We start from the raw sequence: 26,724 nt of genomic DNA, 5'->3' as shown, positions 1-26,724 counted from the left end.
GTCCCACACCTCCCGGCCCCTCCAAGCCCCTGTTTGTGCCCAGGATAAGGTGAACTTCGCTCTGTGCTCGGGCCCTCGGCTTGAGGCTGCCCTGGCCTCCAAGGATCGGGAGATCCTGCGGCTGCTGAAGGATGTGCGGCACCTCCAGAACTCTCTGCAGGAGCTGGAGGAGACCTCCGCCAACCAGATTGCAGACCTAGAGCGGCAGCTCATGGCCAAGTCGGAGGCCATCGAAGTAGGTCTTGGGGAGGAGGTGGGCAGATGGGAGATGGGCGGGGAGTCCCCAGGCAGAAGGACGTGGACCAGCCTCACCATCTTTGTTCTTCTAGAAGCTGGAAGAGAAGCTTCAGGCACAGTCTGACTATGAAGAAATTAAAACAGAGCTGAGGTACTGTGTGGGGCGGGGCTCCATAGGTCCCCCCGCCAAGCCCTCTTGCCTGACTGGGGGCTGCCTGGGAAGATAGCAAGGGGCCCTCGGCAAAGTTCACCATCTTCCTCCCTCCCACCAGACCCCGCTTTGTGTTACCCTTGTCAACTCTCCACTGGCACCTTGGGTGTCATGCCCGGACCTTTGTCATCAAGAGCTGCCTGTGGGAAAACATAGCCTTGCTGGTGCTGTAACTGGGCAGGGGGATGATGCCTTAATCAGATGAGCTCAAGCCACACTCCTCCAGGTGACAGCAGACCAGTTCACAAGCCCACTATTTAAGGCCTGTTGTCCATTGAGTCCCGTGTTACATGGGGTCCTGGGGGCTGGGGTCCTTGCTGTCAATCAGGGAAGATAGCAGGTCATAGTGCCTCTCACCCGGCCTGGGGAACTGGCTGGCCTCACACTCTCTCCACTTTCTCTGGCAGCATCCTCAAAGCCATGAAGCTGGCCTCCAACACCTGCAGCCTCCCCCAGGTGAGTGTCCCCACCACTTTCCCCACAGGGCAGGCTGCCCCTGAGAGCCTTGTACCAGCCATGCCCTCTCAGCCCTGCTTCTTGTCTCCTCAGGGCATGGCAAAGCCCGAAGACTCCCTGCTCATGGCAAAGGAGGCATTCTTCCCTGCGCAGAAATTCCTTCTAGAAAAGCCTGGTCTTTTGGCCAGCCCTGGTAGGGGAGGAGGGGTGCTCTTGGGACTGAGGGGCCGGGGTGGGAGATGCCCGTGGGTCTCTGGCCTCCTCCATGCCCTCAGACCACTGCCTTCCACACGGGCCGGAGGATGATGGATAAAAGGCGGGCATGTTGATTGAGCGCCTCCTGGGTGCCAGGGGCTGAGCTGGGCGCCATCCACAGCTAAGCCAGCAGGCAGCTGTCCCACAGGGTGCCACCCACATCCACGCCCACACTCAGGGACACACAGCTCACTCAGGCCCTCCTGAGGTCCCCCAAAGGGCTTGCTCATGCCCTAGCCTTCGAGAGCAGTAGAAGAGGTCACGGGACAAGGAGGGCATTCACACCGCACCCCCTACAGCAGACCCCTGGGCACGGCCTGCAGACACGCCTGTCTCCCCCACATCGCCCCTTCTCCTCACACAGTGGCTTCATGACCTTTCAGCCATGTGGCCCCAGCCGACACTTTCTGTGTGCTGCCTCCATTTCCTCATCTGTGAGGTGGGGGCGGTAATGGGCCCTGTGCGGGTGGAGTAAGTTAGCAGCATGGGAAGTACAAACGCATAGACAAGGAGTGCAGGGCGAGCACCCAGGAAGTGGGCTGTCCTGCTCTGGGATGGGGGTTAATCCTCCCAGGGCAAGGTGTTGGGCCCATAACGAGTGCTCAGTTGATGTGCTTGATGGTGGGAGGGGGGCTCCCCAGAACTAGCATTTGGCCTGAGCCTTGAAGGATGGGGATCAGAGAAGGGGGCAGGGAGTGTGTGTGGCAGAAACAGCCAGTGTTGGCGCCTCGCGCCGCCAGACGCCTATAGCACTTGTCCCCACTCCCTCCTGCCCTGTGCCCCCTTCCTCTCCCTCCAAATTTCTGTCTCTTTGTATGTGTTTCTCTGTCTCCCTCTTTCTATCTCTTTGTCCTTCTGTTGCTTTCTGTCTTTCACTGTCTCTGTCTGCCTGTCTCTGTCTCTCCACCTCTGCCTGTCTCTGTCTCTCCGCCTCTGCCTGTCTCTGTCTCTCCCCTGTTATTTCTGTTTTCCTATCTCTGTGTCTCTCTGTGATTTCTCTCCCTGTCTCTGTCTCTGTTTCTCCCCATCACTATCCACCTCTCTGTCTTTCTCTGTCTCTCCTCTCTTCCTCTGTCTGTCTGCCTTGGTGTTCTAGAGGAAGACCCTTCAGAGGATGTTGCCATCAAGGATTCTCTGGGCACGGAGCAGTCCTACCCATCCCCTCCACAGCTCCCACCGCCACCAGGGCCCGAAGACCCCCTGTCCCCCAGCCCAGGGCAGCCCTTGCTGGGCCCTGGCCTCGGCCCTGATGGCCCTCGGACTTTCTCGCTGTCCCCCTTCCCCAGCCTGGCTTCAGGGGAGAGACTGGCAGGGGACACGCTGCTGTCCAAGCACATGATGCCCCCGGCTGCCTTCAAGGGGGAGGCGGGAGGCCTGCTGGTGTTCCCCCCGGCCTTCTATGGCGCCAAGCCGCCCACAGCCCCTGCCACCCCAGCCCCTGGCCCTGAGCCGCCCGGGGGCCCTGAGCCAGCAGAGGGCAGTGGCGGCGGCGTGGCCACAGCGGGAGCCGGGGCAGAGGAGGAGCAGCTGGACACGGCGGAGATTGCATTCCAGGTGAAGGAGCAGCTGCTCAAACACAACATCGGGCAGCGGGTGTTTGGCCATTACGTGTTGGGCCTGTCCCAGGGCTCGGTCAGCGAGATCCTGGCCCGGCCCAAGCCCTGGCGCAAGCTCACGGTGAAGGGCAAGGAGCCCTTCATCAAGATGAAGCAGTTCCTGTCGGACGAGCAGAATGTGCTGGCTCTGAGGACCATCCAGGTGCGGCAAAGAGGTAAGTGCCGGCCGAGGGCCCATCTGTGATGCACAGGCTCAGACCTGGTCTCCACGACCCAGCCCAGGGCACGGGGCTGGCTGGGGTCTGAGAGCACAGCTCGGGGTTCAGAGCCTTGGGTCTGCCACCTCACAGCCGTGTGACTCGGGGCAAGTGACTCTGCCTTTCTGTGCCTCAGTTTCCCCCTCTGGCCGCTGTGATGCCGTTCAGGCTGATAACGGTGGGAAAAGTCTGGGCCCCAGGGGCTGTCTTGGCAGATACCCGCTGAGCACCTCCAAGCCTCAGTTTACCCATCTGTACAACAGCCTGGGTGACTGCCAACCTTGGCAGACTCAGCTTTTAGGGTAATCCATGTGAAGGGCCCAAATTCTGACCTCACAAACACCTGAGTTTGTGTCCAGCTCTGCCATTCATCTACTGAGTGACCTCAGGCAATCCACTTTAGCTGCTCTGTGCCTCAGTTTCCCCATCTGTCAGCCTCATGGCGGGGGTTAAATGAGCATAAAGCATATAGTAAGTTCCTGAGAACTGTTAGCTTTGATGGTGGCTGCCGTCAGTGGGTTTTGTTGTTGTTATTATTATTTCAAGCTAGAATCACTTGTAGGTCCACAGTTTGTCACACAGACTAGCAAAGTGATGGTCCTGCCACACATACTCACGGTCTGGCCCTCAGAGGAGGGCACCAGGCTGTCACCCTGCCCAGCTCCAGGGACTGATCCCCAACATGCAGGTCCCCACAGCAGATGCCTCCTTTCCTCCCCCAGGCAGTATCACCCCGAGAATCCGCACACCAGAGACCGGCTCGGATGACGCCATCAAGAGCATCCTGGAGCAGGCCAAGAAGGAGATCGAGTCGCAGAAGGGGGGTGAGTGTGACCCCACAGCAGCCGAGGCCCGAGGCCTCCAGGGCCTGCTCTGAGCAGGAGGCAAGGCCTTGTCCACCTTCATCCACTCCAGAGGGGATTCCAAGCAGGTCAGAACCTCTTTGCCTCTTTCCAGACCTGCAGCCAAGTGAGGTCTAGGCCTGGAAAGTGCCAGGTCCTATCCGGTATGGAGCTACAAGCCACGTGTGGTTATATCCATTTAAATTAACTAAAATTAAGTGAAATTAAAACCTCAGTTCTTCAGCCGCAGTAGCCACGTCGCACAGGTGACAAGTGGCGGCCATGTTGGGCAGCACGCCCACAGAACATTGCCCTCACTGCGGAGTTCTGTTGGCATTCCTGGTCTGGGTTGTCCAAATGTCCTCAACTTTCAGGAGGCACAGTGACCAGTATTCACACAGGAGCTTGTCAAGCACAGAGGCCTGAGCCTCACCCCCGACCATCGGTCTCACCTTCCTTCTTGCACCTTACTTTCTAGTTCCCAGTGAGACACTGTTCCCCTGGCTTCCTCCCACCTCTCAAACCATGCCTCCTACGCTTCCCCAGTGGGTGCCACACTCAGAGCTCAGTGGTTAAAAACAGCATAAATTTATCATCCTACAGTTCTGGAAGTCGGAAGTCCAAAGTCAGCCTCACTGGGCTACAGCTGCGTTCTTTCTGGAGGCTCTAGGGGAAAATCTGTTTCCTTGCCTTTTTCAGCTTCTAGAGGGTGCCCAGATTCTTTGCCTCCTGGCCTCTTCCTTCATCTTAGCATCATAGCATCTTTAGTCTCTGTCTCTGTCTCTCTCTCATCTTTCTGCCTCCCTCTTATAAGCACCATTGTGATTGTGTGGGGTCCACCCAGATAATCCAGGATAATCTCCTCATCTCAAAATTCTTAACTCTAATCACATCTGCAAACTCCCTTTTGCCATGTGAGGTAACATGTTCACAGGTCCCAGGGATTGGGACATGGATATCTTTGGGGGACCATTATTTAGCCTATCACAGTGCACTTTCTTCATCAACCCCCTCAAACGTGGGGTTCCCCCAGAGCTCCACCCCAGGCCCTCTGACTTTCTTACTCTTCCTAGATGAGTTAATCCACTCCTGGAAATTCCAACAACCCTAACCCTAACGCTAACCCTAACCCTAACCCTTACCCCATCCAGGGGTCACTTAACTTCTGAGTGCTTCTTTCAAGCTTGTCCATCCCCACCCCAACTGCCACCAGCCTAGTGAGCCACCATCATCACTTGCTGGGACTATTGCAGTAGCCTATTTACTGGTCTTGCCAGTGACATTCTAGGCCATGCTCTGGCTCATCCTCCACCCAGAGGCCAGAGGGATCTTTCTAGAGGACACACATGGTCATATCACTATTTGAAATCCTTCCATGGCTCCCCATTACCCTCAGATAAAATCCCAAGTCTCCAACAAGGCCTACAGGCCCTATTATAGTCTTCAGACTCCTCCTGACCCCTCTGTGCCTCTCACATGAACTGTTTATAGTCATGCTTATTCTCATTCCTGTTCCCTGTGCCCCTAATGCCATCCTCACCCCAGCCACTTTTCATCTGGCCAACTCCTGCTTATACTTTACCACTCAACTCAGAAGTCATCTCCAGGAAGCCCCTCATCCCCATCCAGGTGGATTGGATACCACCCCTCCTTGGATCCCCCATAATGACCTGTATTGTTTGGTGCATTGGAGCCAGAGTGACCTGGCTGCAAATTTTGTCTCTGCTGTTCATTAACCGTGTGACCATGGGCAAATCGCTTAGCCTCTCTGTGCCTTCATTTTCTCATCTTTAAAATGGACACAGTATTTGTACTCCCTTCTTAAGGTTGTGTGAGGATCAAATGAGATCAGGCCTGGCAAGCACTCAACTGGGGTCTAGTATGTAGAAGGCGCCCCTGAAAAGTTAGCTGTCCTCATTACATTATTATTATTATGTCTCCATTGTTGCATTTATTCATGTTACAAATGACTCTGCTGATGTGGCTGTCCCTCCCACCAGTCTGGGGGATTCTTGCAGCCAGGGACCTAGTCACATCCCTGCACCCAGCATGAGGTAGTACAACACAGTGTAGACCACAGCTGACTTAGAACTAGATGCTGGCTTCAGCACTCCCACTCCATTTTACATTGTCTGCTGCCCCATGGTGGCGACTCGGAGCAAGTGTCCCGATTCCCAAGCCTCTGATTGCTGCTGGAAGAGTTCCCCAAGATCCCTCCCCTTCCCGGTCCCTGGAAAGGGTAGAGAGGGGCTTACCCTGCTGGGAGCCTACACTGCTCCACCCATATAATCTGCTGAGCCCTTACTGTGTACACCAGGGGTCCCCAACCCCCGGGACGTGGACCAGTACCAGCCCACGCCTGTTAGGAACCGGGCCGCACACAGCAGGAGGTGAGCAGTGGGTGAGCGAGTGAAGCTTCATCCCCGGTCCCCATGGCTCCCCATCACTGACCTGAACCATCCCCCCACCCCCATCCCCCCCGCCAGTCCATGGAAAAACTGTCTTCCATGAAACCGGTCCCAAACATTTATTAAGTGCCTACTGTGTGCTAGATAGGGCTTACACATATAGATGAGACACAGTACTGGGGGGAAAAGAATCATGAGAACCAGTTTAATCTAACTCTCCTACTGAACAGGAAAACTGAAGCCAAAGAGGAGGAGACATACTCACAGTTATTCAGAGACCAAAGGAGAACCCAGCTCTCCTGACTCCCTATACAGTGCTCTCCCACTGTGGGGTCAGAAACAAGGCAGCAAAGAAATTAAAAAGGCAACATCATAGAGGGAAACCTTTGCATAGTTGGGGGTTTCCTGTGAAGGGTCTGTGAAGAGTTCAACAAGAGGAGGAGTGCCAGGTTATCCCCCCCGTGCCCCTGACAAGAGTGAAGGCTAAGCAGAGAGCAATTAGCAGTCCTCTGGGAAGGAAATGAATGTGGTTGACACTAACTTAGGAGCTCTACTTTTGGGGATCAAAGGAAATGTCCAGAATGGGGGCAAAATTTTATATACAAGCTATTTCTTTATCGTTGTTTCCAACAGTGACAAACTAGAAACAATCTAAGTATCTAGCAGTGGGGGATCAGGTAAGTAAAGCACAGGGTATTTCCTCAGTGGTATATGCAGCCATTAAAGATAGAAGAACTTATAATCATAGGAAAAAATACTCATGTTGACACCAAGTGAGGGCAAACCAGGCCACACTCCCGCATATCAAGTGTGACCATCCCATGAATGTTGTTAGAAAACAGATTGGAAGGAAAAACATGAGAAAATTTCATGTGGTTGCCTCTGGGGGAAAGATTAGAGGGGATTTTTATTTTCATCTTAATTTTCTGTGCATTCTTAGCTGTCCACAATAGGCATGTATTACTTTTTTTAAAATAAATTTATTTATTTTATTTATTTGTTTTTGGCTGCGTTGGGTCTTCATTGCTGTGTGCGGGCTTTCTCTAGTTGTGGCAAGTGGGGGCTACTCTTCGTTGCGGTGCGCGGGCTTCTCATCGCGGTGGCTTCTCTTGATGCGGAGCACGGGCTCTAGACGCGCGGGCCTCAGTAGTTGTGGTGCACGGGCTTAGTTGCTCCACGGCATGTGGGATCTTCCAGGACCAGGGCTCAAACCCGTGTCCCCTGCATTGGCAGTCAGATTCTTAACTACTGTGCCAGCCAGGGAAGCCCCTACTTTTTTTTAAATTGAGGTAACATTCATATAACATAAAATTAACCATTTTAAAGTGAACAATTCAGTGGTGTCTAGTATACTTACAATGTTGTGCAACCACTGCTTCTGTCTAGTTCCAAAACATCTTCATCACCCCGAAAAGGAAACACTGTACCTATTAGCAGTCACTCCCCACTCTCCACCTCCCTTAAGCCCCAGGGAACCACCAGTCTACTTTCTGTGTCTATGAATCTACCTATTCTGGGTATTTCATAGGAATGGAAACCATACAATATGTGGCCTTTTGTGTCCGGCTTCTTTCACTTAGCATGATGTTTTCAAGATTATTCCATATGGTAGCATGTATCAGTGCTTCATTCCTTTTTATGGCTGAATAATATTCCATTGCTCTATTGCTTTTTAATTGGAAATTAAAATTGGGGCTGTGAGGATCCACTAGGGTATAGACTGCACAACCAGGTAATAGAGGAAGGGCTGTGTTGATATGGGTTGGTCCAGGGGTGGGGAGACCTCAGCATGGGAAAGGCCACTAACAGGGCAGAGGGAAACAATGTTCTGTTGTTCCCTTTTGTTTACCACTCTTAAAAAAAAAAAAAAGATTTTTCCCTAAGTGATACATTGCTTATTTCGCAGCTCAATTAGAAAGCAGGTTATACTGTGTGTCTTCTTCTGGGACTTGCTTTTATCTGCATAGATGGATCACAGCATATGCAAAAGACAAGTCTTTTTTTAATGTTACATTATCCCCGTGAGCACTTTCTCCACATGTGCTAAAATCTCACTGTCCACCTGATTTTTTTTTTCTGTTTCCTTTTTTTTTTTTAACATCTTTATTGGAGTATAATTTGTCGACCTGATTTTTAATGGCTGCCTAATATTCTGTCATAGGGATGGACCCTAATTTACTTAACCAATCCCCAGCTGTTGGACAAAGAGGTTGCCTCCAACATTTTGCTGGTATAAATACTGTGCTGTGAACATCTTTGCCCTTCAATCCATGCTCTGACCATGGGCCTCCAGCCACCCTGTCATCTTTCCCACAGGTGAGCCCAAGAACTCGACAGCCCCACTGAGCATCACCAATGGCACAGCCCCCGCCAGCACCTCAGAAGATGCCATCAAGAACATTCTGGAACAAGCACGCCGCGAGATGCAAGCGCAGCAGCAGGCCCTACTGGAGATGGAGGCAGGCCCCCGCGGCCGCTCGGTGCCTCCCTCGCCCCCAGAGCGGCCCTCGCTGGCCGCCATGAGCCAGAATGGGGCCCCGACCCACGTCAAGCAGGAGGAGAGCGGTGTCGGCGGCGGTGGTGTCGGCAGTGGGGGCACCAGCAGCAGTGCCACACAGACATCCCTCACGGTCCTGTCCCCGGCCGCCTTTGTGCAGAGCATCATCCGGAAGGTCAAGTCAGAGATCGGCGATGCCGGCTACTTCGACCACCACTGGGCCTCGGACCGCGGCCTCCTCAGCCGCCCCTACGCCTCTGTCTCACCCTCACTCTCCTCCTCCTCCTCCAGCTACTCCGGCCAGCCCAGCGGGCGGGCATGGCCCCGTGGGGACGAGGCGCCCACGGCCCCTGAGGAGGAAGCGGCCGGGAGTGAGGACGAGCCCCCCAGGGTGGGTGAGCTCAAGGCCGAGGGGGGCGGCCCCGAGGCGGGCAGCGCTGGGCGACTGGCCTACTACCCGGCCTACGTGCCCCGCACGCTGAAGCCCACCGTGCCGCCCCTGACCCCCGAGCAATACGAGCTCTACATGTACCGTGAGGTGGACACCCTGGAGCTGACGCGCCAGGTCAAGGAGAAGCTGGCCAAGAATGGAATCTGCCAGAGGATCTTCGGGGAGAAGGTGCAGATGGCGGGGCCCACCCTCGGAGCCTCCGGGGCCTGGAGCACGGGACCTGGGGAGGGAGGACCCCCATCCCACGTCCATGGTCTGGAAAGAATGTGTGTGTGTGTGCGCGCGCGTGCGCGTGTGCAAGAACTGGGCAGAAGCAGGATTCGGACCATGGTCTGTGTGACCCCAAAAGCCCTTTTTCCTGTTTCCAGCTGTCCCTGGGCACTGGAGGACGGGGAGCCAAGGGCAAGGAGGTTTTTAAAGCTGTGAAACCCTTCCATCTGGTTAGGAAATAGCCACCTACCCGACCCTGCTCGGGTACCCTCCACCCTTCCCATGGTCCATCCACTAAAGGGTTAAGGCTCAGCCTAGCTTGCAGGGGTGGGGGGTGGTCTCCTGATTGGTTGGTGCCAGTTGTTAAGTAGTTTTATTTCTTTTTGAAATGTAGATTTATTTTTTAATTAATTAATTTGGTTGTGCCGGGTCTTAGTTGCAGCAGCCGTGCTCCTTAGTTGCGGCTCATGGCTTCTTAGTTGCAGCTCACCGGCTTCTTAGTTGCAGCATGCGAACTCTTAGTTGCGACATGCATGTGGGATCTAGTTCCCTGACCTGGGATCGAACCCAGGCACCCTTCATTGGGAGCGTGGAGTCTTAACCACTATGCCACCAGGGAAGTCCATGTTAAGTAGTTTTAAACATCACTTCCGGCCATAGCAGAAGAGCAGGCAAAGGGTCATAAGCTCAGAGGAAGGCGAAATGACCTGAATGGGAGACACAGGAAGGCTTCCTGGAGGAGGGGGCACTTAAGGGGTCTTAGAGTCCAAGCAGGATTTTTTTTTTAAGATTTTTTTGATGTGGACCATTTTTAAAGTCTTTATTGAATTTGTTACAATATTGCTTCTGTTTTACGTTTTGGTTTTTTGCCCGTGAGGCATGTGGGATCTTAGTTCTCCATCCAGGAATCTGCATTGGGAGGCAAAGCCTTAACCACTGGACTGCCAGGGAAGTCCTGAGGCAGGATTTTTAGATGGAGGGAAATCAGGAAGGGCACTGCAGGTGGGGGGTACAGCACAGGCACACAGCAGACACCTGGGGAGTGAAGAACACATGAAGGCAGCCCTGGCCTCTCAGAACGGGAGTGAACAGTGGGCCTTAAGGTTCTTGGGGAGAGTGGTGGAGGGGATGGCCAGGGACCTGCTGACCTACCCTTCCTGCCCTGCCCATCCCCAGGTGCTGGGTCTGTCTCAGGGCAGTGTGAGTGACATGCTGTCCCGGCCGAAGCCGTGGAGCAAGCTGACGCAGAAGGGGCGGGAGCCCTTCATCCGTATGCAGCTGTGGCTCTCAGACCAGCTCGGCCAGGCCGTCAGCCAGCAGCCCAGCGCCTCCCAGGGTGAGTGTAGACAGGGCCCCAGAAGTGCCAAGAGCCCTCACTCTTCCAGTCAGTGCAGTGGCTTCACTGCCCGGGTCTGCCCCCCTTTGCGTCCCCACAGCCCCGGCGCCACTGCTGCTGCCCTGAAAGAGTGCAGGTTGCTCCTAGTTGGTGTCCCTGCTCCCCTTTCATCCTTCCTTCAGCCAGACAGGCACTGGTTTTAAACCTCTAGGTGGCACCCGGGTGCGTGGAGCAAGTGGAAAAAATACTTTGCATGGGGAGCCCCACCTTCCTTCCCATCCCGTCAGGAGTCTGCCGATTGATCTCTTTCTCCCAGCAATCCAGCATGCAGCCTCAGAATCCTTCTTAGCACAGGGCCTTGGGCAGCTGTTATCCATCCATTAATGATGCACAGGCAGGGTGGAGTCTGAACTTTTCCTGGGTGAGGAAACTGAGGCTCAGAGAGTTGCCCGGAGTTACAGAGCCTGAGAGTAGAGGGATTGGGGCCCTGAGGTAGGGACTCCAGGGAGCTCAAGCTCCCTCCCCAGTGAGTCAGTGGGCAGATCCATTAAGGCCCTGGTGAGATGCCTACCCAGACCGTGACGGGGATTGCTGCCAGGACAGGACATCTGACCTACCTGCTGAGGCCAGAGAAAGGCAGAGACAAAGAGACGCCAGACTCCGAGTCCAAGGACCTCAGCTCAGTCAGTTTGTCCATTTCTAAAGTGGGGATTGGTCAATAGGACAAAAACCATATCTCAGTTTCATAGAAATGAACCAGATCAATGGGTATCAACAGGAATAGTACATGAAACATAATGTCTGGGAACAAAATCTTACCTCCCAGTGATGGTGTTTATTTTAGAAGTTAATGCCCACAGACAAGAAATGAAAAAAGGTGCCACCACCCACCTGCCTGCGAGGAGGGGCTGCTCTGGGCAGGGAGGGGCCAGGAAGAGACTGGGAGGGGACCAGAAGGCTCTGGCTGTCTCTGTTCCTTTTTTTCTTTAAAACAAACAGGGAAATTTGAAGCAAATAGGGCAGTGTTAACATCTATTAAGGTGATAGGCCCAGGGAAGGGAGGGAGGACTTTTCTGTACATTTCTATAGCTTTGAAATATTTTATAATATTTTATAATTGAGGACTAATACAACTGTTATAATGACGGCAGTCATTTGTCACACACAGTGCTAACCACTTACAGTGTTTTCTTCTTTAATCCTTGTGTTAATCTTGACCAGAGGGACTCTTTGTCCTTCAGTTTTACAAAAGAAGAAATCGAGGGTCTGAATAGCACAGTGACTTGCCCAAGGTCACTGGCCAGTTAGTGGCAGAGCCAGGATTAGAACGCAAGACTGGTAGCTGTTAGACTCCCCTGCCTCCTAGGGTTTCCACCTTAGAGCCTACACTTGTGAAAGGGTCCCAGATCCTTTTTTTTTTTTTTTTGGTGTGGTGGTGTATTGTAATTAATTCATTTTCACTGTGATAAATTCACAAACCAGATTTACCATTTTAGCCATTTTTTTAAATGGCTAAATTTCTCAACCATTTGAGAAATTAATTGAAGATTCAGTGGCATTTAGTACATTCACAGTGTTGTGCAACCATCACCTCTGTACAATTCTAGGACATTTTCATCACCCCAGAAGGAAATCCCATACCCATTTGCAGTCACTTCCACTTCCTCCTCCCCCAAAGCCCCTGGCAACCACCAAGCCTGCATTCTGACTCTATGGATTTACCTGTTCTGGGCATTTCGTATCAGTGGAATCAAGATAATATGTGGTCTTTTGTGTCTGGCTTCTTTTACTTGGCATGATGTTTTGAAGATTCTTCTATGCTATAGCTTGTGTCAGAATTTCATTCCTCTTTATGGCTAAATAATATCCCATCGGAGCGGTAAGCCACTTTTTGGCTACTGTGAATAATGTTGAACATGAACATCTCTTTGATCACCCGTTTTCAATTCCTTTGGCTATATATCTAGGAGTGGAATTGCTGGGTCACATGGTAATTCTATGTTTAACTTATTGAGGAATTTCCAAATTGTTTTCCATAGCAATTGCAGCATTTTACATTCCAACAGTAAGCCAACACTTGCTATTTTTCCATTTTTTACTGTAGCCATCCTAGTGGGTATGAAGTGGTATCTCATAATTTTTATTGGCATTTCCCCAATGTCTAATTGTTTGTTTGTTTTTTCTTTGTAATGGAAGGATTTGAGGTAGGGATAGAGTTAGGCAAAGACAATCAAGAATAGTGTTCTTGGCATAAGAAACAGCAAAAGCAAAGGCTGGGAGGCAGGATCATACACGGTTTGGGAAGGGAGGTAAGTGCAGATGAGGGTGGACATCTTGTCCCCTGCTTACCCACAGATCAAGACACCAGGACCCCAGGTTTGTGGAAACAGATTTGAGTGGTCCTGACTGAAATGTATTCACTCAAAAGCACCTCCTGCTTCCCCAGGCTCTAAGACTAACGTATGTTCTCTGCCTTCCAGGGGCTGGTATTTAGTGGATGAGAAGACCATGTCGGGCATAAGCATACCTGAGCTCAAGTCCTGGTTTTGCCACTAGCCACTCTGTGACCTTAGACATATTGCCTGACCTCTCTGAGCCTCAGTTGCCTCATCTGTAAAAGGGGATACCATCATACCTACCTCCTAGGGGTGTTATGAAGGTGACTTGACATCATGGGTGTAAAACACATAGCACTATGCTAGGCATGTAAGTGCTCAGTAAAAGGAAGCTTCATGAATTATTGTCGTCACCATCATCGTTGTTGCATGTAGTAAGGCAGAGATCTGGCACAAGCAAGGAATTAGAGTGAAGCGTGACAATTTGTAGTCAAGGTGCTCTTAGACCCCAAAGGTGTACACCTCAGCGAAGGGGCATTTGGGACTGGGTCTTCAAGGATATATAGGAGTTCAAGGTTAGGAGGAAGGCTTTCAGAGTGGGAAGACCAGCCTAAACAAAGGCACAGGGGTTTAGAAGAGCCTAGGAGGTTTGTGGGGAGAGGGGTAGCTGAGGGGACTGTGAATTGCTCCAGGTCTGTGAGGTGGGCAGGGACAACAGAGTCCAGAGCCTTAAATACCAGGACAAGGAGGTACACGTTTCTTGTGCAAGGGGCAGTGGGGAGCCATTGAAGGTTCTGAAGCATGAGAGTGGTCTGATCAGAGTGATCTACTTGTTGGCCACAGGGAAGGAAGAACCCATCTAGAGCAGAGAGAGGCTCAGGATGTCCTTTCTAGAATCAAAGCCACTGCAGGATGGTTATGGGGCTCCCTTTACTTCCTACTTATCATACATTTTTATGTTTATCTTAACAAATTTCCATCAGGCACCAGTTAAACACTTTGAGGAAGAGGTACCTTTTCTTCCTACTTCGCTGGAAGGCACCTTGTGGACCGGCACAGGGATTCCTAGACACCCTGTACCACACGCCCCTCCCTATTAGGGGCACCTCCCTAGGCACGTCCCCTGCCCTCCCTGGATTGTCCAGAGGCTCAGCTCACACTGGAAAGTCCAGTGGGTGACTCTGATTCCTCAAGAGGTGATCCACATTATCTCGAGTCCTCTCCAGGCCCTGAGTAGGATAGTTGCAAGTGTAGCGCTATTTGTCTTACGGCCCCATTTAACAGATTCAGGAACTGAGGTTCGACAAAGTCATCCCACCCAAGATAACTTCTAAGTGGTTTTTAAATATACGTTCACACAAAATGTCTTTCGACAAATGAAAAATGTGGTTTTAAAACTCACTTTCTTTTAACATGCCAAGGTACTGTGGACATCTTTCCTTGTTCTTTTTTCGGTTTTATTGAGATATATTTGACATAGAACACTGTGTAAGTTCAAGGTAGACAATGTAACAATTTGAGAGATGTATATATTGCAAAATGTTTACCGTGGTAAGGTTAGTTAATATATCCTTCCCTTCACATAATTACCATTTTGTTGTTATAGTGAGCACATTAAAGCTGTACTCTCACAGCAACTGTCATATAGTACAGGATTGTTAACTACGGCCACCATGCTGTGTATCAGATCCCAGAACTTACTCATCTTATGTGGACATCTTTTCATTACATTATTTTTAATTGCTGCAGGGACTCATTGTATTTTATTTAGCTGATGCCCAGTAGTTGGGCTTGTAGGTCATTGCCAACTCCTTTTTTTCCTTAACTTTCAATTTTGATGTAATTTCTAATTTACCAAAGAGTTGAAGCCATAGAACAACCAACTTCCTAGACCCTACACACAGATTCACCAGTTGCTAATTTTGCCATATTTGTACTCTTTCTCTCTCGACCATTTGAGAAATTAATTGAAGACATCATGTCCCTTTACCCCTAAATGTTTCCAACAAGTATTTCCCAAGCATGAGAAATTTTACAATAATAACAGTACTGTTACATAACCCACCATCTATATTCAACTTTCCTCTGTTGTCCCAGTAATCACCTTTATATAATTTTATTTTTCCCTGTCCAGGATCAGATTCAGAATAACTTGTAGTTAGTCGTCATGTCTCTTCAGTCTCTTTCAGTTTGGACCATTCTTCTGCCTCTCTTTGTTTTTCAGTTTTGACATCTTTCAAGACTAGAAGCCAGTTATGTTGTAGACTGGCTCAGTTCACCTTTGTCTGATGCTTCCTCGTGGTTAGATTCAGACTGTGCACTTTGGGCAGGAATCACAGAAGTGATGCTGTGTCCTTCTCAGTACATTGTATCAGGAGGCACCAGTTGTTTATTTGTCCTATGATTGGTGATGCTAACTTTGATCACTTGGTTAAGGTGGTGTCTGGCAGGTAGCTGTACTGTAAAGTTACTATTTTTCCCTTTGTAATTAATAAGTATCTTGTGGGGAGATACTTTGGGACTATGTGGATATCCTATTCCTCATCTAACTTTCATCCGCTAGTTTTCACATCCAGGACGGTCCTTGCCTGAGATATTACTATGGTGGTTGCAAAAGGGGTGCTGCCAACTCTTGGCTCTAGCAAACAAGCCTGCCCAAACCATGTGTGTCAATGCCAGATTGCAGTAACCGCCTTCTCTGTCTCTCTGTGGCCCACAGCCAGTCCCACTGAACCAAGGTCCTCACCATCCCCACCCCCTAGTCCCACGGAGCCACCGGAGAAGACATCCCAGGAGCCCCTGAGTCTGACACTGGAGAGCAGCAAGGAGAACCAGCAGCCGGAGGGACGCTCCAGCTCCTCGCTGGGTGGAAAGATGTACTCAGGCAGCCAGACCACAGCGGGCATCCAGGAGATTGTGGCCATGTCCCCCGAGCTGGACACGTACTCCATCACCAAGAGGGTCAAAGAGGTCCTCACAGACAACAACCTAGGTACAGGGTGGCGGGAATCAGGGATGCTTCGCTCCTACTTGCCTTAAGGAAAGTGCTGGCAGTGAGATCCCAGGCACGGGGGTCCTGCCTGCAGGTGCCAGTCAGCCCTGGGGCATCCAGGACCCTCTGGGAGGCATCTGACAATGACCTGGGTCTCTAGAGTGGGACACAAGGGAGGTCAGTACGGGCCTGAAAAGAACCTAAAATCCTGAACCCACAGCTTTCAAAACTGCCTTCCAGGAGGACTTAGAGAATCCCAGTAACAATGAGACTCTAACACAATCCTGATCCAGTGCTGGGGGCACAGAGGAGAAATCTGGATTCTTTAATTTTTTGAATCACAAACTCCTCCAAGTCTCAAATGGGTGTCAAGCCCCCCTCCCAGAGGGATACACACAAGCCCCAACTTTTCACTACAATTTCTATAATAAAAATAAGGCATCTTTATTTAAAAATACCAAATAGTACAGAAATAAAGAATTAAAATTTAAATAAAAAAGTAAAATCTCCCCTGCCTCCCCGTTCTCTGACACTTTCTGAACACATACAAGAATATATGTTCACCTAGTTTCTTCTTTTCTTTTTTCTAGATAGATGAAATTACACACAGGCTGTCCTTATACTTGCTTTTTAAAATTTAACACTGTTTGTGGACACCCTTCCAGTTTAGAATGAATAGACCACCTGCATTCTTTGTCACTGTTGCAAAATTTTTCAGGCCATGGATGCCCCACATTTTTTACCCAACTGATGAGCATTTTGCTTGTTCCCAATTTCCTGCTGCCTCTGAAACTGTGTCTGTATGTGTCTTTGTGCCCTTGGGCAAATACAACTGGAGGATAAATCCCAGGCAGTGGAATTGCTGGATCAGAGGATATGCACACTGACATTTTGATAAAACCTGTCAACTTGCTCTCTGACAAGGTGATACTAATTTGTACACATGAAGTTTGCAGACAATTTCAGGGATCCCCTAGGAGTGAAGAACATCTAAATCATGAAAGCATTTTTGTTTGGTAGCTGTCTGCCCGCCTCCATCTCATTTTGCAGAAAGGTCTCTTCCAGATACACACTGGGCGTGGGTTCCCCCATGTGTCTAGTCCTCCCTTCTGAGTCAGTGGAGACATTCCCTAGGTTCTCCCATGTCTCTGGCCTATTTCTTGTGTCTCCTGGGAGCACCTCTGCCCAGCCTGGGGGTTACAGGTTGCCCTCCTCCCCTGTCTCCAGGGCAGCGGCTATTTGGGGAGAGCATCCTGGGGCTGACACAGGGCTCCGTGTCTGACCTGCTGTCCCGACCAAAACCCTGGCACAAGCTGAGCCTGAAGGGGCGGGAGCCCTTTGTGCGCATGCAGCTGTGGCTCAATGACCCCCACAATGTGGAGAAGCTGAGAGACATGAAGAAGCTGGAGAAAAAAGGTAAGCACTGGGTAAACTCAGGGTCCCAGATAAACTCAGGGTCCCAGTGAGTCCAGTCTCAGTCTGGTGTGGGGCTGCAAGAAATAGCAATTCCACAGAATATAACTGCAAGCCATTAAAACATTTACTACTTTTCCCCTGAAAATTCCAATAGCCCATCTCTCAGCATCCTTCCCCACACCGACAGCTACTCCAAAATCTTTTGTATATTCCGCAAAACCCCCTTTCTCTCTGATCCCTCCATCCTCTGCATCACCTCCCTATTGTATTACCTCCTTTGCCCATTACCCAGCTTCTACACAACAAAGCACAGAATTGACCCAGCAAACAAGAATCCTCCCTTGTGGAAGTGGACAAGAAATTGCAGATTCTTACATGGTCTAATATTATTTTATATCCCTGAAAAAATGAGCTGGCATTGAGTACCTGTTTGTGCCCTCCCAGTCTCATGCTGTGAATAAGGGATTCCTGGATCTTAAAAAGCTCAGGGTCCAGTTGGGAAATAAGATACAAGGAGTTGGAAAGTCATCATCCAGGGCGCCAAGGCAGTTCATGATGAGGGCCCAGGGTCAAGCCAAGCTGTAAGCGGCACATGGGGCAGGGCCGAGTCCAGCTGTTGGCATCAGACAGCTGTACAGTTGAGAACTTGTCCTGCCACTTCCTGGCTGTGTGACCTTGGGCAAGTTACTTCCCTTCTCTGTGCCTCATTCTACTTCATCTGAAAGTAAGAGTCACAGCATCTACCTCAGGGCATTGCTGTGCGGATTAAATGAGACGCTAATGCCTTACTTCCTCCGTTCTGAGGTGTGCCTTTTTTCCCCTACATTTTGACAATTTGAGGCTGAGATGCATCATGCAATTACTATGTTCGTTTAAAATTAATGTCCTGCCCCTGCCCCCAACAAAAGTAGTGAAATTCAGGGACACTTCTGACAATCAAGAGAATGCTCCAGAGCACCCTTTTTCGAGCACTTCCTTCCTGTCTGTGAGGCGAACCTTCTACATATGTTAACAATTAGAGTGCTAATGACCAGGTGTGGGTAGGCGAGCGCGTCTCGCGCGGAGGAAGTGAAAGGAGAGTAAGAAAGGAGAAAAGGCTGAGACTGCGTGGGGGTCCCAACGTTTGGGGCATGGAGGGCTTTGAGGACCGCTAGCTGATGCTTGGTTCAGCTCGGGTAGCAATGGGCCTCTGGTCGGCCGCTCTCAGCCCTCCCCCACTCCCTCCCCCACCCGCCCGCCCGCCCCAGCCTACCTGAAGCGCAGGTACGGCCTCATCAGCACCGGCTCAGACAGTGAGTCTCCAGCCACCCGCTCCGAGTGCCCCAGCCCCTGCCTGCAGCCCCAGGACCTGAGCCTCCTGCAAATCAAGAAGCCGCGAGTAGTGCTGGCCCCTGAGGAGAAGGAGGCGCTGAGAAAGGCCTACCAGCTGGAGCCTTACCCCTCCCAGCAGACCATAGAGCTCCTCTCCTTCCAGCTCAACCTCAAGACCAACACCGTCATCAACTGGTTCCACAACTACAGGTAGGGATACTGAGTGGGTGGCCACTGGGAGGGTGGGAAGGGGTCTCAGCCGGCCCCCCTTCCCTGTCCCGGGGCCTGGAGGGAGCCCAGCGTGGCCTCTGGGAGATAAGAGGACCATATTGCTTTATAACATAGGCAGACCTGGATCTATTGATAAATCCCAGCTCAACCATTTCCAGCTGTGAGGCCTGGGCAAGGGACTTCACCTCCCTGAGCGTCAAGTCTTCTAACTTATAAAATGGGAACCATAATGGGATCTACTTCATATAGTTGTCCTGAGGATTTGATGGGCCAACGTATTTACATAAAATACCTGGCACACAGTTTGTGGTAGGTGTTGACATCATTATTGTCACTGTCTTTATTATGACTTCACCCAGCTTGCTCCGCGTCTATGAAGGGACAGGGAATGGTGTTTGGGGCACAGCCCTGAGGAACCTTAACTACCCACCGAACCTTGTGTCAGAGCCCCGATTTGGGGCTCTTGGCCTCTCCCACTTCTAAGGCCAAAGGAAACCCCTGTGGCAGCCCCTCGGGCACCATCCACCTCAGGGAATGGGTGATTCCTATTTCTATGGTGCCTTCTCCCACTCACCAGTTCCTAGTCTTAGGAGTAGCTGACCTGCGGTGGGCTGGGCTGCCTGAGGGCATTGACTGGCTGAGTCCAGCAGTTTCCAAGGAGACCGCAGAAGGGCTTCCTGAGAGCCCTGCAGAGAAGGGTTGATGGGATTTCGAGGACCATCTCTGAGGCACTCCCCACCAAGCCTGTTGAGCAAGAAATGTCTCTGGTGCCTCTGTGGTGCCAGAGAGGAGAGTCTCTTGACCCCCAAGAGAGAAGAGGAAGGAGGAGCCTGGAAGGGTGGAATGCCTGAAGTCTCTCTCCACAGCCCAGGCATGGGCATCACACAGACCTGAGTTCAAGTTCCACCTTGGCTGTGTGTTATTGAGCAAGTCACTGTACCTTTCTGAGTCTCATCCCTATTTTACAGATAAGGAAGCTAATACTTAACCCCACAGTGCTGAATTGAGGATCAAATGAAACACTTCAAGCGTACATACTTTGTAAAATATTGCATATTATCCTGCTCAGACCCAGAGCCTGCCAAACAGCAAATGACATAGGTCCTTAAAGCCTCATGCCCTCCTTCCCTCCCAGGGGACACTCTCTCCCCTCTTGTTTCCCACAGGAACTGAGCCCTCCATTATTATTCAATGTATTCATTCAATAAATATTTGCCATGTATGCACAGTGAGCTAGGGTCAGGAGATACAGGGGTTCAAAGCTATCATCCCTGCCCTAGGGAGCTTAAAATCACAAACCAGATAATTTTGCAACAACCTAATAAATTCTGTAAAACAGGAATGAATACGGGGCTGAGGGAAAAGGGAATTCTACCTAGGGAAATCTTTATAGAGAGGTGGCCTTTGAGCTGGGCTTTGAATGAGCAGAGAGAATTCCACTCCTAAAAGAAACCACTCTCAAAGAGTTCTAATTGTAGAAGAATACATTACTTCATTTAGTAAATGTTTATTGAGCACCAACTCTGTACCAAGCACCAAAGAGAACAAGACAAAGTCCTTGCCCTTAGCACCTCTTACAGACCAGCAGGGAAGGTCACTATCAAATGAGTACTTATATTAATGTATCATTACAACCTTCAGTGAGCTCTAGGAAAGGTGAACAATAGGATGTTTTCAGAAAAAATTACCAGGGAGGACCTGCTACAGATTTGGGAGTCAGGAATTGAAGAAAAAGACTAATTTTTACTATGGTGTAAATGACTATTAGCCTCATATTTATACTTGATCTACAGTTTGGAAGCTCTAATGACAGAGGCTCAGGCATTGAGCCATCCCAAAACACCCTCAGATCCCACCTTACCGGAAACGATTAGTGCTCCCCCTGGTCCCAGCAGCTTTTCCCTCTAGAGGGGACTGAAGGAGATGACAGAATCTCCTGGAAGGTGGGCAAGGCTACCTTTATGGAGGGATTAGGAACTGAGAGAGAGAAGTGAACCAGATCACCCTTCACAGTCCCTCCAGGCTCAGGATCCTGGGATGGGGCGCCATCCCCCACCTGGGCAGGGAGCCAGGGAGGCAGGAGAGTGTAGCCGGACCGCTGGGTTCAGGGCCCAACTGCACTACTTGCTGGCTGTGTGACCGTAGCAGTCCCAGTGCCTCTTTGAGCCTTGTAATCTTTGTCAGTGGGAGTGAGACTAGTATCCTGCTCATAAGGTTATTATGAAAAATAAATGAAATAACCTGCAAAAGTGCTTGGCCCCGTACCTGGTACATGATAAGCACCCATCATTATGATGTTTATAATTAAAATTTATAAATGTATTATTTATCAGTAACATGTACTTTATTATTAATATTATAAATAATGGTATTAATATATGATGTCATTAATAAAAAAGGGCAGAGGGCTACAGCATTGAAGATAGATGCTGAGGAAGCCCTGTCGCTCTATGACCTTGGACGAGTGATTTGACCTCTCTGGACCTCATGCTATTAGGAAAATAGTTAATGGAGTTAGACTCATTCCTATCATTTCCTGCTCTAAAACATATAAGTTTCCCTCTGACAACAGGGAGGCCATTGAAGTGAAGAGAGGATGGGTTCTGGACTGGAGTTCAGGGTTCCCAGCTACTGGTCCCAGCTCTGCCTCTGTGTGCCTTGGTGACCTAGACAAGTTATTCTGTGTGCCTCAGTTTCCCCTCCTGGGCTGATGTCTAAGAGTCCCTCCAGGAAAGAAGCAGGGGGTTATTGGCACAAACTAGATCTGGGTTTGACTTTGAAAAATGCTCTAAAACAGTGCTGTCCAATAGAAATACAGTGAAAGCCACATATATAATATAAACTTTTCTAGTAACCACATTAAAAATAAAAAGAAACAGATGAAATTAATGTAATAGTATATTTTATTTAGCTCAGTATATACAGATATAACCATTTCAACATGTGATCAGTATAAAAACTTTAATAATGAGAGAGCCACATGTGACCAGTGGCCACTGCACTGGACAGCACAGGTCTAGATTGTGAGCTTTGGGATCCAACAATCCTGAGTTCAAGTCCTGGTTCTGCCACTTACTGGCTGTGAAACCTGGGGCAAGTCATTCAACATCTCTGAGCCTTGTTTCCTCCTCTATGAAGTGGGGATAATAATAGCACCCACCTTGCAGAGTTGTTGAGAGGACTTACTAAGATGCTGCATGTGAAGAAGCTTATGCCTAGTGAGCCCCCAGGGAAGTGGGTGGGGTCAGAAGGCCACTCATGTGATTTGACTCCAGGGTTAGCCGGTCCCCGTCCAGCCCCTTGCTCACCGCCGTCTCTGCCCCAGGTCCCGGATGCGCCGGGAGATGTTGGTGGAGGGGACCCAAGAGGAACCAGATCTCGACCCCAGTGGGGGTCCTGGCATCCTACCGCCAGGCCACTCCCACCCAGACCCCACTCCGCAGAGCCCCAACTCTGAGGCTGAGGACCAAAAGCCTACTGTGAAGGAACTAAAGCTTCAGGAGGGTCCCGAGGAGAGCATCACACCCCTGACCACCCAGGACAAGACGCAAATGAGGATTAAACAGGAACAGACTGAGGATGCTGAGGAAGAGGCCGGCAGCCAGGACTCAAAGGAGCTGGACAAAGGCCAAGTTTCCCCCAAAGAGGTGCATCCTGACCCTCTGGGTAACGACGGACTCCCAAAAGCAGCCCCTGGGCTCCTTCTTCCAGGCGGGGCCACCCCAGCCTGCCCCTCGCTACAGCCCCTCCAGGAGAGCGAGGGCGGGGAGTGGCTACACCCGGACCCTCTAAGTTTTAAGTCGGCCTCGGAGTCCTCACGCTGCAGCCTAGAGGTGTCACTGAACTCACCCTCAGCTGCCTCCTCGCCGGGCCTCATGATGTCTGTGTCACCTGTTCCTTCCTCTTCAGCCCCCATCTCCCCATCCCCACCCGGCACCCTCCCTGCCAAAGTGCCGAGTGCCAGCCCCACTGCCGACGCAACCGGGGCCTTGCACCCCAGCACCAAGGTGAACCCCAACTTGCAGCGGCGGCATGAGAAGATGGCCAACCTGAACAGCATCATCTACCGGCTGGAGAGGGCTGCCAATCGCGAGGAGGCCCTGGAGTGGGAGTTCTAAAGGTGGGGGCAAGGGGCTCGCCGCGGGGGCCACCTTCCCTCTCACTCAGGGCGGGGTAAGGAAGGGAGGAGCTCAGCCATCAAAACGTGGACCGCAGTGTCGCGCCGCTTGACAGTTTTGGTTGTGATCCCGGTTCCGTGAAGTCGTGAGTGAGCAGGTGAGGCAGGTGCCTCTGCTTCCCCTTTTCAGCAGCCCCTGCCCCGGGGATCACCCCCTTCTCCAATCTGGCCCCTCTACAGGAGGCAGAAGCAAAGTGGCGCCACATTCTTCCCCTGGAAACTCCAAACTCTTTTAGAAAAGTAAATATTTATAGACCTCTTTTAGATATTTTAATAAAGGATCCTTTGGAATTTATTCCCAGCTGATGCTGTTTTGATATTACAGAGAGTTATGAAATCAGGATACCGTCACAACTGTTGCGAAGTATACACTGAAGTTGTGTCATTTTTGCCACTAGATGAGATTAAAAGGAGACAGTTGTTCAAAGCCATCACAAAACACTATAAGACTGACCAAAATTCAGATAACCTTTGAACCACGGTTTTTTCCCATGTCTGTCTGTGAGACACAGTCCATTGCTACTGCCCTTCCAGAAACCATGTTGAAAAGAGAAAGTCCAGAAGACTCTAAATGAAAACCTTGATGCCGTTGAGGATGTGTTTCATTCTGGTGGTCTGTTATGCAACCTTGATAACACAGAATGTCCCATGCCGTTGTAAATGTTGTAGAGATGTGGGCTGTGGCCGACCATCCTATCTGAGATGTAACATGGTACAAAACAAACTGCTTACACTCCCTCTTGTCAGAAACCTGTGGACCGCAGGGGGTAGACAATCCATCTCGTCCGTCTGTAGACAAGATGTGGTTCCGAATCCTTCGGAAAGCCAGGTATGGGGGTAGGTGATTAGAGGGTGGCGCTCGAACCAGAGTGACCCCACCCCCCAGCCTGAATCGTGGCCTCAGTGCAGGAAGTTTCCCCACTGGCTTTCCAGAGCAAGACTGTGGCCGCCATCTTCCTCTCTTTGTGTTTTAAGAAAATAACAGCGTTGGTCGTCCCACAAACACCCAGCTCAGCGCCCAGCACCAAGAAGTAGATTCATCCAACTAGAGACCCCAGCTCCCCTTCTCATCATCATCTTTCTCAAGTTGACCCTGATGCTTTCTGGAAGTCTGCACCTCCAGGTTTATGCAGAATGAAGCTAAAAGGTTGAGTTCACCTCAGCATGACCACCATATCCCTGTCTCAAGTCCAACTTCCTGCCTTCTAACACATGAACTTTTTGAGAACAAAGACTCAACCCCTCAACTCAAAGAAGCCCACCCTCCAGTGTCTTCATCACCCTGGTTTTTAGGGGAAGAGTTCCCAATTTGGATGGAACAGCCACCATATTGGTTGTTGAATCTCTCCTGTTATTATTTCTTTTACTTTTTCAAACTCTGTGGGAAGGTTGAGTTGGGTGACTTCCCAGCTGAATCCAGAATGACAATGAAAAGGTGGTCATAATCGGTGCCAACCCAGTACCAGGGGGAAAGATGGCTGACAGGGGTTTCAAGGATGCAGCGAACATTTTGAAGCCCAGGCCAGCAAAATCCAGTGACCAGAAGGGGTCATTTGAGGGGTGTTCCAGAAATCTCAACTCTCATGCACCCAGCCCAGGCTGCAGTCTCCACACCAATCAATGAAGAACAATGCAAACCCTGCAGGAAAACCTCCTTTTCCATACACCCAGGCTATGCATTGAAGAGTTTTCCACTGTATACATTTTTATCCAGATGAAGGTATTTTTATATTTTGACAATAGGAAACAGTGACCAATTTTCAGAGTAATCAAATCTGGAACAAACGAAACATCTCATTTTAGCCACCCTGTCCCAATTAAGGCAACCGTGGGGGACACACCACTTTTTACTGTTGAAACCCACGCAGCATTGAAATCCAGGCTTACATGCAGACTGCAATCCTTAGAGGACTAAATCTGGCTTTTGTGTGACGGGATTTGAATAAGCACTTAGTATAGTCTTTTGAACACGGAAATCCTGTTGTACTTAAAGCTAGCAGACCTGTGAACAACTTTGTCAGGTTCACGTCCTATAACGGTAAACACAGAACAAAAACCCACAAGACTGTTTCTATGAGAGATTGATGAACTTTGTTTAAATTAAAAAAAAAAAAAAGGAACACGTTCTGTAATAAATGCGTCGCTCAATACAGAATTGTATAATAACATCTGCGTGTCCTGCTTGCTTTGTTCTGGAGCTGTGGGTACAAATTGGGGGTCAGATCTGGCCCTTAGGTGTTTTACGGTACTTTTAAAAACTGGTTTTTAAATTCATTTGCCACCATGAAAATATGGGGGCTTGTCACATAAAAATCGTGATTTTCTTGTATTAATATATTCTTTTTTAATTTTTATTTAATATTAGAGTACAGCTGATTAACAACGTTGTGTTAGTTTCAGGTGTACAGCAAAGTGATTCAGTTATACATGTACATGTATCTATTCTTTTTCAAATTCTTTTCCCATGTAGGTTATTACAGAGCAGAGTTCCCTGTGCTATACAATAGGTCCTTGTTGGTTATCTAGTTTAAATTTGCAGTGTGTACATATCAATCCCAAACTCCCAATCTACCCCTCCCCCCCATCCTTCCCCCTCTGGTAACCGTAAGTTCGTTCTCTACGTCTATGAGTCTGTTTCTGTTTTGTAAATGAGTCCAACTGTATGATTTTTTTAGATTCCGCATATAAGCGATGTTATATGACATGTCTTTCTCTGTCTGACTTCACTTAGTATGATCATCTCCAGATCCATCCATGTTGCTGCAAATGGCATCGTTTCATTCTTTTTTATGGCTCAGTAATATTCCATTGTGTATATGTACCACATCTTCTTTATCCATTCATCTGTCAATGGACATTTAGGTTGCTTCCATGTCTTGGCTATTGTAAACAGCACTGCAGTGAAGACTGGGGTACATGTATCCTTTCAAACCGTGTTTTTCACCGGATATATGTCCAGGAGTGGGCTAGATCATGTGGTAGCTCTATTTTTAGTTTCTTAAGGAACCTCCATACTGTTCTCCATGGTGGCTGTACAAATTTACATTCCCACCAGCAGTGTAGGAGGGTTCCCTTTTCTCCACACCCTCTCCAGCATTTATTGTTTGTAGACTTTTGGATGATGGCCACTCTGCTGGTGTGAGGTGATATCTCATTGTAGTTTTGATTTACATTTCTCTAATAATTAGCAACGTTGAGCATCTTTTCATGTGCCTCTTGGCCATCTGTATGTCTTCTTTGGAGAAATGTCTATTTAGGTCTTCTGCCCATTTTTTGATCGGGTTGTTTGTTTTTTTGATATTGAGCTGCATGAGCTGTTTGTAAATTTTGGAGATTAATCCCTTGTCAGTAGCATCGTTTGCACGTATTTTCTCCCATTCTGTGGGTTGTCTTTTCGTTTTGTTTATGGTTTCCTTTTCTGTGCAAAAGCATTTGAGTTTAATTTGGTCCCATTTGTTTATTATTTTTTTTAATTTCCATTACTCTAGGAGACGAATCGAAAAAGATACTGCTGCGATTATGTCAAAGAGTGTTTTCTCTAAGAG

The 26,724-nt window shown here is 49.7% G+C and overlaps 1 protein-coding gene across 1 annotated transcript in view; it reads left to right on the top strand.

Annotated features, from left to right (window-relative positions):
* CUX2 (cut like homeobox 2) overlaps positions 1-23,557 on the top strand; it is a 200,025-nt gene extending 176,468 nt beyond the window's left edge. The window contains exons 11-22 of the mRNA XM_027124772.1: positions 44-235; positions 330-388; positions 856-904; positions 998-1,097; positions 2,256-2,930; positions 3,695-3,796; positions 8,539-9,338; positions 10,557-10,716; positions 15,772-16,044; positions 17,272-17,460; positions 18,708-18,981; positions 22,328-23,557. Coding sequence (XP_026980573.1) covers positions 44-235; positions 330-388; positions 856-904; positions 998-1,097; positions 2,256-2,930; positions 3,695-3,796; positions 8,539-9,338; positions 10,557-10,716; positions 15,772-16,044; positions 17,272-17,460; positions 18,708-18,981; positions 22,328-23,120 — 3,666 coding nt within the window. The 3' untranslated portion in view covers positions 23,121-23,557. The remainder of the gene's footprint in view (positions 1-43; positions 236-329; positions 389-855; positions 905-997; positions 1,098-2,255; positions 2,931-3,694; positions 3,797-8,538; positions 9,339-10,556; positions 10,717-15,771; positions 16,045-17,271; positions 17,461-18,707; positions 18,982-22,327) is intronic.
* The last annotated feature ends 3,167 nt before the right edge of the window (positions 23,558-26,724 follow it).

The sequence above is a fragment of the Aethalodelphis obliquidens genome, unplaced genomic scaffold, assembly GCF_003676395.1.
Source record: "Aethalodelphis obliquidens isolate GAN/ISIS:26980383/991018 unplaced genomic scaffold, ASM367639v1 scaffold28, whole genome shotgun sequence".
NCBI lineage: Eukaryota > Metazoa > Chordata > Mammalia > Artiodactyla > Delphinidae > Aethalodelphis > Aethalodelphis obliquidens.
Note: the sequence above shows the minus strand (reverse complement) of the source record. Positions and strands in the feature narration are given on the sequence as shown.